General features: G+C 24.3%; 1 protein-coding gene across 1 annotated transcript; it reads right to left on the reverse strand.

The window, feature by feature from the left end:
- Window positions 1-1,224: 1,224 nt before the first annotated feature.
- LOC129615629 (protein PALS1-like) lies at window positions 1,225-12,878 on the reverse strand. Its single transcript, XM_055530943.1, has 2 exons — window positions 12,498-12,878; window positions 1,225-5,114 (listed from the first exon to the last, which is right to left on the reverse strand). Exon 2 carries the CDS (start codon window positions 4,717-4,719, stop codon window positions 2,032-2,034), a length of 2,688 nt encoding a protein of 895 aa, XP_055386918.1. The 5' UTR covers window positions 4,720-5,114; window positions 12,498-12,878; the 3' UTR covers window positions 1,225-2,031.
- Between the last annotated feature and the right edge of the window lie 3,312 nt (window positions 12,879-16,190).

The following is a 16,190-nucleotide window of genomic DNA, read 5'->3' on the forward strand; positions in this document are numbered from 1 at the left end:
TTTCGATTTTTTGTCCCTTAAATTTTCTAATTTAAAATAGTTTAACTTCTTATATTCATGGTATCTTGATCAACCATATGAAAAAAATAATTTTATTCTATTTCGGTTGCATTTATTATAAAAAAAAACAAGATAAAGTTCTTCCAATTATTTAAAATTCATATGAATTGTTTGAAGAGTTTTTATTTCAACATTAAATTTATTTGGTTTTAATCCTATGCCTTTTCAATTTTCAATGTTAACGAAAAATATTACAAAAATTTAAAACCAAAATATTAATTTTAAAGTTATTTTAATTTTTTAAGTTGATAGAAATTTGTAAATTCTAGGAAAATTCCCCATTCTAGGTAAATTTTGTAGTTATAATTAATATGGAAATTGTAAACTTCTCATTAATAAAATAAAATAAGAAAAATGCTGTAAATTATTTTCAAATAATCATTCTGAAATTACGCTATACTGAAAAATTGTAATTTCTATGTAAGAATATCATAGGTTTTTTGGAAATTTCCACTGAATGCATTTCGTGTTAAGTTGAAAAATCAAAATCTGAAAAAAATTATTCAATTTGTAAATGAAGAAAAAAAATTTAAATATTTTTTTTTTTTTCTGAAAATATTTTAATTTTGATATATAATAAACATATATATATATATTTTTTTTTTTCTTATGTTTTCATTCTTTATAATTCATATACATAACATATACATAATATTTTATATTAAGTACAAAATTCAATAATAATTGATTATTTTATTTTGTAATAAAATATTTTTAATTTCTTTATTTTTGGATTACCTAAAAATTGCTTTCATTTTTTTATAACTTTGTTTTTTGTTTTTTAATTTTTTAATTACTATTTTATTATTATTATTATTTATTATAATTTTTTATTATATACGAATTTTTCATTTATAATATATGATTTATATTTTTATCTTTTTATTTTATTTTTACTAATTTAAATTCTTATTTACTTATTTGATATACGAACATATTCATTTATATATAAATATAAATATAGTATTATATATGTATAAGTACAAATATTTATATAATAATAATATAACTGTTATATTTTATATAATAATAATAATTGTGACTACTATATGTTTCAAATATTTCAGGATCTTTTAATTAAATTTTTTAATTTTATTTTATATTTTTTTTTTGTTTGTTTTAACAATTTTTAATAATTTTATTAACTAAAAATTGAATTATTGCTTTTTCTTATATATTAAATCTAAATATATACTTAAAGTTCCACTTTCATTTTTTTTTTTTTTTTGAGATATCGAATAATAATATATGTAGTACTTAATTACTATAACAATAATAGCTTTGCTGACTATCTTTCTATAAATTTAATTAACATTAGAAAAAATATATATAAGTAAGTATGTATGTAATATTTTTAAGGGTATTCGAATATTGAGTTATATGGAAGAACGATAGATGAATAACAGTTTTACCTATTAATATGTAGGAAAAAAAAAATTTTTTTAATTTTTCATATTTTAAGCATTAAAAAAAAAAATTATTATAGCACTCATTTTTTTTGTTGTTGTTCATAAATCTATTTGAAAATTATATAATTTTTTCGTTTTAAACTTATACATCACTAATAAAGATAATTCATAATAGCTGGTAACATTTTACAATTTATTTATTTAAATGTATTGGAATGTAATGAAAAACAAATCAAATACACATATTATTAAGTACAAATCATTCAAATTATGAACTTCACCTATATTTTATAAGTAAAACAAATTAACTCCAATGAACTCTCTATAATAAATTATTAATGTATATAATGTATAAAATAATAGCTATTGTTATTTTTTCAAAAAATTTTCCTTACATTTGCAAAAATTTTTCTAAATTACAAAACTAATTTAAATCAATGCATGAATTACCCTTATTTTTATATTTTGTAATTTTTTTTCCTCTTTCTTTTTTCTTTGAGTTATTATTGTTAAATCAATTCCCTGCGCCTGCCATTTATTTCCTATTTTATATGTATTTTAATTATTCATCTCTTTTATTTGAACGTATCCAACTAGCAGGAACCCATTGTGGTTCACGTTCTAAAGAATTTATTTCAGCTAAAAGTTCATGATAAGCTCTTTCTGTATCATTATTAATTATAATCATATCAAATAAATGACCCCATCGAGCTTCCATATCACGTGCGGTTGCAATAATTTCTCTTAAATTTTCTTCTTTTACCGGTTCACCATTCCGTAATTTCATTTGACGTAATTTTTCTAAGCTTGGTGGTGCAACAAAAACAACATATGGTTTTAAGTCGGATGCTCTTAATAATTTTAAACTTTGTGGATGTAAATTTAAAACGCATATTTTACCATTAGATACCACAGTACGTATTGCTTCGAGTGATGTTCCATAATACGCTTTTTCATATTCTCCATGTTCAACAAATCTTCTTGCTAAAATATCAGCCTCAAATTGAGCTCTTGTTATAAAATGATAATCTTGTCCTGCAATTTCACCATCACGACGCATTCGTGAAGTATGCGGCACAGCTGCAGAAAAACGATCTAAATCTGACATTAACCTTTGAGCAAGTTCATGTCTTCCAATATTTGGTGGCCCTATCAATACAATTGGACGTTTATGTGTGGCACGAGGATAGTATAATCCCACTTCTTCATATGTGAGTATTTCTTCGACATCTTGCTCATCGTGAGCTGTTGTAGCATATAATGGATAACCAGCTTCCGATGTTGCTTTGTTTTTCTTCTTTCGCCCTTTTCGTGCACATAATAATGTTGCAGCTTTGTCCTTATTTTTTGGCCTTGATAAGCCAGCTTCTTCAGCAATTGCCAATTTGAATGTTTCTCTTTGATATTGAAAAGATTGACTCGGTATTAAACCGGCCAGAGTTTGGTCTTCTTCACCTTCACGATACGCCTGCCACCAATTTGGGTCTTCGCGGGATACTACGTGTAAAACGTCGCCTTTCTGAAAACTAATACCTAATTCACGACATGGAATATATAAATCATCTTCTGGATCATAATCGAAATGCGCTCGAACGTGTAATATTGCAGATTCACGGCCTGTCCCTGCCTGTACTATCATCCCAGCTGGTACTATTAAAAACGTCAACGTTCCAGTCATTGAACTGAGTAACGTACAAACATCGTTGACTGTCTTACCACGCATTTCAATACCATTTACTTCTAGTACTTCGTCACCTTCATGCAATAAGCCAGATTTTTCAGCTGCTCCACCCCGAATTATTCGACCAATAACTACGGCTTCACCTTCGTTACGAACTGTGGCACCTAAAGGTTCGGCAGATTTTTCGATTTGAATAATCCGTATATGATCTTTAGAACCATCACTTAAAATACCGAATGGCGAGCTTAATTGCTGATTGTCAGATCGTTTTAAAATGTTATTATTAATCATACGTGATGAATTGGCAGCTAAAGAAGAATTCTTAGTAGGTGATGGGATTGCTGGTAGAGGTTGATTTTGTTGATTAGATATTTGGTGTTCTTTTTGTGTTTGATTACTTAAGGTTTCAGCTGAGTTTTTGTAATTTCCATTTGGTAGTTGACCACCAAACTCAGTGTTAGAAGCTATTTTATCATGTGCTGATAATAGTCCTTCCATTTCATGACTTATTAATAAATTACCCAATTCAATGGCAGCTGTTGAATTTGACTGACTTAATAATTCAACTACATCTTTTGTTAGGGATTGAGCATTGGCACTAACGGGATTGGCTATACAGGGCTTTCGACGTTCTAATACTGCTTGGCGGACAGATAAAGCATGAGCTAAACCAGAATCTAAAAGTAAAGTCTGTGCTGTTGTAACGATGCCGGCTAATGAAGCCATATTTTTTTTAGTAAGCTGTGATTGAAGCCGTTCTAGTGCAGCAACAAATTCACCATAATCAGTAAATTTTTTTTGAATACCTTCATCATCAGTAAATGCATCGTTATCAACCCCAATAAATTCATTTGCTGTTTGATGCTGTGATTCAGCTGTTGTAGAAGAAGTTATACTGTCTTTCAAAAGAGCTCGTAACTTTTTTGAGCCTCTCAAACTTGATTGCAAAAATTCATTTTGTTGCGATATTCTCTCTTCTTCCTCACGTCTTCGACGTAACTGCTCCTGATATTTTTTAATACTATCCAATTGTTCTATTGTTGGTTGATCAATTGTTTGTCCAATTGGTTGTTGCTGATTATTTAAAATTTTACGATCTGGTACTTGGGGTGCTGGTGCACGATTAACCATTCTACCATCTTTTTCCATACGTAAATGATCTCTGGGCGGTGGAACTGGTTTTGATAAATCGTTATTATTTGTTTGATTATAATTAAGATTATTTGTATGGTGTATTTGATTCATTTGTTGTTGGGATTGTGAATGTAACTGTTGTTGCTGGGGAGGACGCGGCGGTGGATATCTCGGAGGGCCTTTATTACTTGCTATAAATGAATCTGGACAATCAACAGCCATTTCTCTATGTGGTCCAATATCTTGATTATTTGAAAGCATTGTTAACATTTCTTTATCGATTTCTTCAGTTCTTTGAAAAAAATTATGGCTATTTATGTAATCATCAGGCAGGCAAGGTTTAAGATCATCTCCGCCTATCATACCTAAGCTTGATTTTGATGATCTTCTTGATTTCTGTTGTTGTGATTTATTATCGTTTACGAGGATTTCCATGCGATTAATATTTTTATTTTGATGGTAGTTAAAATTTTTTGAAAACAAATTATTTATTATACGTACATATATTATTTTGAGTCACGGTTCGTTGATATAATCGAGGTACCTGTTTTATACCTGTTTGAATTAAAAACGTGGGGTGCATACGTAACTGTCATAAATAACATTTATATAGTTTCACTATCGTTGGTTACCCTTGGTATTTAAAACTTGTTATAACTTTCATTCAGTTCGACCATTCGTTTAAAATAATAATAATAATGAAAATATAATAATAACGAATCTCTTTTTACAAATACCATATATACGACTTTCTATAAATTTATTTTGATGTATTCCTTTTTTTTTTTTAATCTGTGATATTGTTTCGGTTGTATGTGTATGTGTTTGCACTAAAAATAGAGAAGAAGAAAAAAATTAAAAATAAACATTATTTTCTATACTTATATATTTTGTATATATATTTTTAATTTTATAATTAAGTCGCGCCCATGCGACAGAGACATAATTATTAAAAAAAAAAAAGAGAGAAAACCAGTAAATTTTGATAAAAACAGAAATACACAGATAAATTAACTAATCATTGTTATTATAGTTGTACGTTTAAAAAAAAAAAAAATTTTTTTTAAACAAAAGTTTGAGTATTTCAAAACATAATTATAAATAATTTTTGACTTATAACATATTGGATGTCAATGCACATTATGTACCTGTATGTAAACAGAAAAAGGTAACAGTAAGATTAGTATATGGGTAAATTTTGTTTTTTGTCAGTTAATAATAAACTGAGCTTGTATGTACATTTTATGTTATTTGTAAGATACAATCACAACTGTAAGTGAAGATCAGAAACACACATATACTTACACTATTTGTAGACAAGTGCTGTGTATGTATGAATTATAAAATGACAGAGAAAGAGAAGAAAAGTCATCTCGCAATAAAATGAGATTAGGTGTCGTGTCATTTTTGGTTTTTAATATTCTTATTTTTTTATTTTTGTTATATTATTTCTCTGGTATGTCCCCCATTACAAAGAATTTAACTAAGTAAATTTTCTAGTTTTTTTTTTTAATTTATAAATAATATTATAGAATTTATGTATTTTATGTTTTGTATAGGTATGCATGTACATACAAATGCAAGAACACAAATTTAAGATGAAAATTAGTTTGAAAAACATTAAATTCATTGCACCATATCAAATTGTAAATATTATTTTAAATATATTAATGGTTTTGTTATTTAGTAAAAACGTTAAATAAAAAAGGGCGTAGAAAGCACGGACGGATGTTTATATATATACATATACATATGTATATATATGCGAACAAAAGTATAAATAAATGAGGTTTTTTTCCTAAAATCATACAAAAATTTTACTGTCATTTTGTTGGGTTGGAGTAAAAATGAATATTAAAAAAATATTCAAAATCATTGACTTGTGCGTCTAATATATACCGTATTTCAATACTTAAAATTAATAGAATAACTTGGATTTTGACAAAGAAACGCTTTGAACTTCGATTTTGGCAAAGAAACAAATATATTTTCGGTACAGTTAAAAAGATAAAGCTACAATTCTCTTTATAGGCTAATTCAGAAAATGTGATGTGATCACCCTTCACTAACAAATTATTCATCCGATTACCATGAAGGTAGTTTAAAACATTAGCGAGAAAGTTTTTACTTTCCTGTCGACTTGTTAATTAAAAGCCGAATGCGTTCATCCGGGATTACATGGGTCTGCATATAAATATTGTTATGAAAGACAAATATGGTCATAAACGGGGTAATGTTGGAAAGGTCAAGGCAATATCTAAACCATTGCTGTTGGACCTTAGGTCTCAAAATAGGTATTCGAAAAAAAATTTGTTAAATATAGTTCAATGCAGATTAGTTCTAACATGCAGATTTTTTGTAACTGATATTTAATAGATTAGTCTTTTTTTTTTTCCCTTATTCACTCCTAGAAGGAGCATAGGATGATATCATGCACTAGTTTCATAGCGTCATACAGTTAACTAGGTAGGTGACTAGCCTGGCCGTAGTTTTATTTATATTACAATTATTTGAGGTTATTAATATTTACTGTTTATTTTTCTCAGTTTTTTTTTAATATCGAATATTATGAATATTTGAAAATTACTTGTATAATATTTATTAGTATTGTATATTAAGTTATAATAATATTGAATATAATTTTTATAGTGACCTGACCGGGGTTTGAACCCGAGACCCTTCGGATAAAGGACCGGTGCCATAACCACTGCACCAATGGTCAAATAGATTAGTTTTTAAGGTCACCGAAATCTTTAAATATGAATAAAAATATTGGTACATATAATCATGTGGGGTAAAGATCTCAACGCAGAATATGTTAGCTAGTACATGCATAGGTATGTTTAATAAAAACATTGTATTTGTCGATCAAAAATTGAATTTTTTTTTTTAAAATTGCATATTTATAGGAAAAATTGTTAAGAAGTTATTCGAGAAAGCTATAATTTTCACAATATTAAGATCATTATTGCCATTGTAAGTTATCTACGTATATTTAAATTTTTTTATATATACACGCAAAAATAAATTAATAAAGTACTCAAACGAATTTTATTAACAAAAAAGAAAAGTTAATTAATTTACTTTCAATTTCAATTGTAGAATTCGTTTGGAGTATAATTCAAGATACTAATTAAAAAAAGCAGTTTCTCTGCTCAAAAAAAAAATAAAAAGTTATTTTAAAGTTTAAATATTTACTTCAATAAGTTTTATTAACAAATTTTATCGAAATAAAAATCACGTAAAAGAGATCCAATAAAAAACCAAATTTGAATGTGCAAAAAATTTTTAAATTCCTTTTTGTTATCTGTTGATGAAATGTAAATATTTATAATATAAAAGTATCGTATATTTTTATTTTGAAAACATCGATATAATTTTAAAAGTAATTCGATGCCATTTTGGTATTTATGTAGTATAAATAAATACAATATAAAAAAGACTAAAAATCGATAAAATTATAGACTGAAATTAAAAATTATGTAAGCAGCTCATGATTAACCGAATTCCTGGAAAAAAATATTCATGTTGATTTAGTAAAAAGATTTTATATTTTTCAGAAATTATGGATCTCTAAGTTCTGCCATATTTCTATATTGTGGAACTGGTTCTGGAAGCCTGCGGTACGTCATTTTCATTTGAAGACAAACAGTTGAAAATTAAAGGAATAACTATACTAGGTAAAGAATACAGTTCATCTAAATGCAAATTAAATGAAAATATAAAATTTAAAAAAATTAAAGAGAAATTTTTTGTATTAGATTTGATTCAAAAAATTTTAAGAGTATATCCTTAGTAATGGTTCTTTCATAGGAGATAAAACTACCAAATGATCAAAAATATAAATTTGGCCATCAAGTATTTTCTCGAGTTTTGCGCGAAACAAAATACGGGAGGGAATAAATTGGCAATTGTTTTATTACACAAATACTTTTTTTTGTTTTGCTTTTGCCCAACAAAGAGAAAAAAATATGCGTATTTGCTGAGAATATTCTACATTGCAATGTGAATTCTAGAATTGCAATGGAATCGCTAACCAACCAACTTATACTACAAAACAGTTTACAACTGTTATGAATTATTAATGAAAACTAAATGTATGATTAACTATATTCAAAAATATTATTCTAATATTTAAATTGAATGTAATCTAATATTAATACAAAAATATTAACGTAAACCTATATAAAATTACAATTTAAATTCCTTTAGCTCATATATACTTATACATACGTTAATTATTTTATATAATTTATATCTTATTAATATGCAAATTTAAAATATTAAAATTGCTCTTAAATTTCATAGGTCAACCTAAACCTAATTAGGTTGTCGCGGCCATCATACAATCAGAGGATCTCCATGTCTCCATCCTCACGTGAACCAGCTCAAGTCCTTTATAAATCGATTTAGGTTCCTTGCATTTACATTCGGCAGGTCCATAATTTGGAAAAAGAAATGCGGTCCAAAGAGCCTCCGCTTTCTTCATGCCAAAGCTGGACATGAGCACAGAAAATAAACCAACGTCTCCTCTTCCTACTCGTCATAGCGAATTTCTAAGTATAGTAATAGCTATACTTGAATTCTTAATTTTGTATTTAATTATTAAAATATTAAAATTATAATTCATTTATAATTATTTACAAAATTTATGCATATTAAATTGAATTTAAAGTTAAATAATAATTATAAAAACAAAAAAAAAAACAATGTTATAAAAATAGTTTGTATGATTTTCATTTATTATTTTCATTCGGAAAGCAATATAAAAGTTACACATATTTATAAACATAACCATATGCATATACACAGAAAATATTCATAAAACTATTTTTTTAAATTAAAAATTTTAGTTATTTTTTTTTTTTTTTGAATTTCTAAGCACGAAATCTATAAGTATCTATAAGTATGTATGAATCTATGTATATCTAAAACAAAACAAAGATAATTATCAATGTTATTTTATCAACAATTCAATTACTCAATATATGAAAATAAGTATGATTGTATGTATATACAATTTTGTACTTATATTTGTACACAATCATCTGAACGTGTGCAAATATAAAATTCATTTAATGAAGTGTATATGTATGTAAGTACAAAATAATGTAGATAAAAGGTAAGCTAAAAAAAAATTAACAAAAAAAAAAATAAAATTATCAAAATTCTTTAAACATAAAATCAAAATTTAAAAAATATAAAATTACATACAGACATACTTACATAATAAACAAAAATTTTTACGTATATCAGTATAACTGAGGAATTTTTCATTCGAAAAGAATATTTCATTCGCAATCTACGTTTAGGTATTTTTTTTTTGAAATTATTCATTAAATCGGAATTCCACCAAATTACTAAACTTTAATATTCGAAAACGATTGATTTTACTTAATAAAAATGAAGATGAAAAATATTTTTTTTTAATGTTTGGTATGAAAACATAAACTTTTATAATTTAACTTTATTTTCTAATTTTGTTATACGCGTTCAATTTTTATTACATAAATTCGTTTTATATACACAATGTATACATTTGCATCTATATACAATATAAAGTGTACACTATTATTAATTAAACACCATCACTCTTATTTTATGAACATACAAAATTTTTATAATTATCTTTTATAATTAATGTTTGATTCTTGTATAACACTTATATAAATATTCATATTCATAACCCTATACTCGTATGTACGTATGCATGTATAATATACCGATATAATATTTATATTATGAAATATATGAATATAATTATTATTACTATTTATCGGTTTTAATGACATCAGCAATTTGTTATTATTTTGCAATGTTTACACTATTAAAGAATTTTTGTTTTTAATTAAAAATTGACAAATCTTAAATGGTATATATGTATATGTATAAGAGAAAAAAAAAGGTGGATTAAATTTTTTTTTTTTGGTTTTCAAATGCGCTCAGTTCAGCGAATTTTTAAGATGGTTTAGCAAAACAAATAAAATTTGACATTTGAACTTTTTAAAAAATAATTTCTTTCATATCTAGGTCCATAATGAATATGGTAATTCAAAAAAAAAAAAGAATCACTATACTTTGGAAAGTTACGTTTTATAAATAATTTTAACTATTAAAGCATTAATTAAGGCAATTTTCTTGATTACTTCCCATGGTTCTCCGTTCTTTTACAATTATTTATATAATTACAGTGATTTGTCGTATAGAAAAAATGAATGGAAATTCTATTCTTAACTTATTTAAAATTACTCTTAGGTAATAAATATTATATAATTAAATTGACTTTACATGTAAGTGATTTACATAACAATTTTTCGCTTTATAGAAAAGACAAATAACTAAATTATACAAATCAAGATTAATTTAAAATTATTATTTCTATTAAGTATAAACATTACAAAGAGCTTAAAAAATATAGCGATAATTTAAAAAAAGTTAATAATTTGCAAATGATTATAATTTAGTACAATATTGAAAATAAAATTACTTATATTGCTTATTGCGTTAATAAGAAAACAAAATTTAAGTAATAGTTTAATCACATAAAATATCTTTTAAAATTAATTTAGTAATAATTTTGAATAAGTTGTCTAAAAACAATTTGAAGAAAGCGAGAAAATGTTGTGAAGAATTCTAAAATACCATTATTTTAATTTCCATAAAAAGTGGAATCAGTTTACTTCTACAAATATGCGTTAAAAAACAAAAACTTAAAAGGCGCAAAAATATTCTTATTTTTTTTTTTTTTTTTTGCAAATTTTATAGAAAATAATTTCATTCAGTTATGTAAAATATATACAATAGATAGCAATGCTTTTGAAATAAGACTTATAGCTATTTTCGTATATAAATTTATGTATGTACTGAATTTGAAAAAAAATAATTATATACATATATATACATATGTGACTATTAATGTACACATAACTGCATTGATATTAAAATTTTTTGCTGACATTCCATAAAAAACTGTTGTACTTAAACCTCTTATAAATGAAAATAAATTTTTATAACAAAATACTAAATAATACAATTTCTAGAAGGCCATCAAATATGTACACCATGTTGTGAAGTTTTTATTTGCCTCTTTTATTATTATTTGTATATAATTTTATTTTAATTCAAATCCAAATTGATTTTTTATTAATTATATCCAATTTTCTTTAAAGAAAAACATAAAATAATTATGTACAAAAATAATATTGCATACCTAGTTTACTTTTTTTTTTTGTTTTACATTTGCTCTCTTTTAGTCTGTTTAAGGGTCTTGACCTTTTTTTTTTCTTTTTTGTTTTTATCGTTTCTTATTACATCCATTCGATTCTATAAATTTATGTAAACTCGATAGTTTATAACTTTTTTCAACTAAAATTTAAGGATTTCATTCATTTTAAAGTACTTGCCATATTTTATATTATATAATTTGATGTATAGGAAATAGAAATATGAAAAAATATTTTACTAAAGTAGTACAAATGAATATCATTGGTAAGATTAACGTTTCATACAAAATAAAATTTTTATTTACCATATAACTTTAATATTTAATATTAAAGTGAATGTATAATATATAAACAAAATATAATGTATGTATGTATATAAAATAAAGAATTATACGTTTAATAGAATTTATTACTAAACTAACATACTATTATCAATACAGAGTTTATGTAATAAAAATCACACAAAATGGGATGTAATACACGTAAAATTTTTAGTTGCAGGAAAATAAATAAGGAACGACAAAATACTAAAAATATCAAATTAATTAGTTTTGTCAAAACAAACACATAGAATTAGAAAAATAACTATATAAGTAGTTAACTAGTAGAACACAAATCAATAATTAAATGTTATTGCAATGCGCTAATATTAAAAGAAAAGAGTCGCTTACATACAATTACAACCATATTTTTGTATTGTTTTTGGGGAACAATATAAAATTAAAATTTAATATTTTCTCTAAAAAATAAGTAGATGGAAAAAATTCAAGTCATTTAGCATAATTGCAGGCCAATATTTGAATTTTTCTACATGTCAAAAACTCCAGTTTTCATATCAAAGATAACAAAATTAAGTTAATAATTTCCGTTTAATTTCTCTTCCGTTTAATTTTCTTAAAAATTGCTTGATATTTCTCTTAAAAATTAGGGAATAAAATATTTTTTAAAACTTAAATTTAACTTAATTTAATAAATTATATTTCAACTTACATACTTTTTTTTTTAATTGCTCATTAAGAACTTTTTAATCCATATTTGATTTGTTTTGTTTTTTTTTCACTCCATCCCAATAAAAAAATTTTTACACAATTCTTTTTTTAAAATTTTCGTTTCTTTTTTTTCGTTTTTCTTCTTTTTCGATCAAATCCATTGGAAACTAAATTATTGAACGTCTTAATACATAATGTATATGTATGTATGTATGTATGTATATTGAATATTAAGAAAAACGCAATTCAATTAATTTTTAAAAGAACAACAAAAACTTCCTTAAATTTTCTGCACTAATTAATTTTATTTTTGCTTTTTTTTATTTCTTCAAATAATTTTCATTATTTTTATGGAATCTTTTTTTTTTTATATATTATTTATTCTTTTTTAAGAAAATTCTTTTAAATATTTGCAAATAATTAAAATATCACAATTTTTGTAACTTCCAAAAAAAAAAAAAAAATTTTTTTTTCTTCTTAATTAAATTATTGAATGTAAAAAATAACAGCAAAAAAAAAAAAAAAACACAAAAAAATATTTCAGAAAAAAAAAACTAATAAAATAGTTCCGAACTTTTAAAAACTTGGAAATTTCGAACTTACCACATTAAACAAGTGAACAATACTACTAAAGAAAAGTTAAAAACATAAAAATAAAAATTAACCTGTGATGAGCAACGTACGACGACCAGAAAATCTCCAACAATTACCACCACACAATCTGTGTACCGCCATTCAAAAACCACACATTGATGAACAACGAACATACTCGTATATTTACACAAAATCAGTAAAAAAAAACAAAAAAAAACAAACAAAAAACACGGCTTTAAAAACAAAACGTTATTTTTCTTTACTTTTCAATCTCTACAAAATTAAACGTTAATTTTCATAATATTCTCTTTTTTTTCTGTTTCTTATTCTCTTCCTCTCTCTTTCTGATTTTTTTTTTTTATTTTTGTTACTCATTTATTTAAAATACAAGTATTGGTTTACAATTACAGGTGAAAATCTTTTATTATTTTAATACCTGTGCACAGTTTTTTTGTTTTTTTCTTTTTGCTTTTATTTTTTTTTTATTACACACACACACAATAAAATATAAACAAGTAAATTTGAATGTTGTATTAAAGTGCATCACAAATAACTGTTGAACCATTATAAATAATATGCACTAAAGGTCTGAGAACCTAATTTTTTTTTGTCTCTGCGTTTATATTTATTAAAATATATTTTATACATATATACATACATATATATATTTAAATGGAAATATTGTATTAGTCAACTAGTGTTATTGTTTATATTCATTTAAAATAATCAAAAAATTTATGTATATTGTAGTTATTAAGAATAATACAGAAAATGCATTCACCATTATTTTAACAATGAACTTTTAGTGTTATTAAGGTAAGTTTACGTTGAAAAAATCTTAATTAATGTTTTCAAATTGTAAAATTTTTCGAAAAATATTACTTTGCTTTAAAATTGCAGTATGGGAATGTGGTTATAGAACAAGAATCACTAGCACTACTTGATAATATTAAAATTTGTCAAAAATGCCCTATGCATGTGTGCAGAGGTTTACAATTCTTCTTTTAATATGAGGTCGAAAGTAACAATCAAATATTTAACTAAATTTTTTTGTCTTATTTTTCAAATAACAATATTCTGTGCTAGAATATACATCTTTTGATTGTAGAATGCATCTTTTAAGTTTTAGTTTCTGCGTAAATGTTGATTTCTCACTTGCATGAAATACCCCAGGCATCTTAATTACTATTTGCAGAGCCATACATACAAATTGCTCGAATTCATCAAAGTGGTAAATGTACACTTCAAGATTTTATCAGAAACTTAGGGTTTGATCAAGAGTAATCGGGGTGTCCCTCAGAAAGAGAACAGATATTATGGCAATAAATATTTGTCATTGATCCGAGCATTTGCAAAAATACAGTTTGTAAAATTTTTCTAGAATCTATTTTTTGCGTTTCAATTTCACAATTTTTGAAAACACCATAATCTACCTTCAATTATAACTTCTTAAAAAAAACAAAGGCTAAAAAAAAATACTTTTTTCAAAATATATTCTAAGAAATTTTCTTTATTGATTAATTGCGTTGTATACGACTCACGTGTGATTAAGGATGGCAGACAAGGAAATAATTTTGTCTAGACAATAATATCCTTATTAAAAATCTATTCATAAACAAAAAATAAGAAAAAGTAAAAATGTATTTGTAGGATTCGATGAATCACTTTGCAAATTATAATTAACAATAACTAATCACTTACACAATTTTTACAATTATTTTCTTTTTATTATTTTTTATTGAATTTATTGTAGGTATCCTGATGAAATCTTAATAGATTTTTATTAACATTGTTAATTAGGAAATAATATTACAAAAAGATTATAGAAAAAAAAATTTCCCTTTGATTTAAAAAAAAAATCCTTCAAAAAAGATTTTCTCATTTACGTTCTCCTAAATATATGCAATTTTAAAAATTGTTATTGATGTAACGGTAAAGTTTTTAAAGTATTAGCAATTTTTATAAATTATTCGAGGTAGGTATATGTATTAAAATTTAAAACAAAAGATTGTCAAAGGAGATATGATAAAAATGAAGAAAATTGAAATAAAAAAAAATTCTGGTATTTTACAAAAAGAAGAGAGAAGAAGAGTAAAATATCACAAAAGAAAAAATAAGAATTTTTTTGGATCTCCGGTTGCGGTTTTCCCAATCTTTTTTATTACGTCTGATTCTATGCGTAAGCATCATACGGATGACATTTTAAGCACAAATTTGGCAAGCAATAAAGACTAAATTACCAGTTTTTGTTGAATAATATTTAGTGATACACAAAATTCATGTACAATTACTAAGTATATGAATTTACAATATGGAAATCAGTGTAGATAATTAAAGAATTAAATTTTGAATTTAACAGCTAAAAGCGGTTATTGATTAATGGGTTCAGCTTAAATCTTCAATTCTTCTAACCATTTTCATTTTATTTTTTTTTCATCTTGTTTTTTTCTCTAAGATCATCATTAAATTTTTTATTTTTGTTTTTTGTCTGACTTAACTTTCAAAAGAGAAAATATGATGATATTAAGTATAAAATAGTTTCAGTGTTACCGTTTATTAATTGGAAAAAAAAAATTTTATGAGTATGAAATTTTCATTAATTATGAGCAACTCTATTATATTATATGTAGGATCAATAAATGTATATATATAACAATATTCAATTTCCAATTTTTTTTATAAAAATAAGTAAATAATTCAAAATTAAAAATATTCCTGCACCTTATTGGTATTATAGGAACCTATACGCACATATACATATTAATACATATTCTATTGTATTCTAATCTATTGTATAATATTAATAATGAAAATAAAAATAATAAACTTCATATATATGATGCGCTTAGCGAATTAGTAGCCTAGCTAACATTTTTGCAAAAATGAGTTTGTATGTTCAATATGTTGGAGCTGTAATGGCCTAAAGTATTTTTCTATATTTTCAAAATACTTAGTTTACTCCTCTTTTCACTCTATTTTGACATAAATCTATTTTTGCCCTTTAAATATTTAACATTTCAATCGTAATTTACTTGAAATGCCATTTTTAGAAGCAGGCCACTAATGCGCTAATTAAAAAAATTAAGAAAAATAAAAAAAA

Source organism: Condylostylus longicornis, unplaced genomic scaffold (assembly GCF_029603195.1).
Source record: "Condylostylus longicornis isolate FDR11 unplaced genomic scaffold, ASM2960319v2 ptg000137l, whole genome shotgun sequence".
NCBI classification, from domain to species: Eukaryota; Metazoa; Arthropoda; class Insecta; order Diptera; family Dolichopodidae; genus Condylostylus; species Condylostylus longicornis.

What these genes read in the sequence shown, in the direction of transcription:
- LOC129615629 (XM_055530943.1), bottom strand. Translation starts at nt 4,719, where the DNA reads ATGGAAATCCTCGTAAACGATAATAAATCACAACAACAGAAATCAAGA.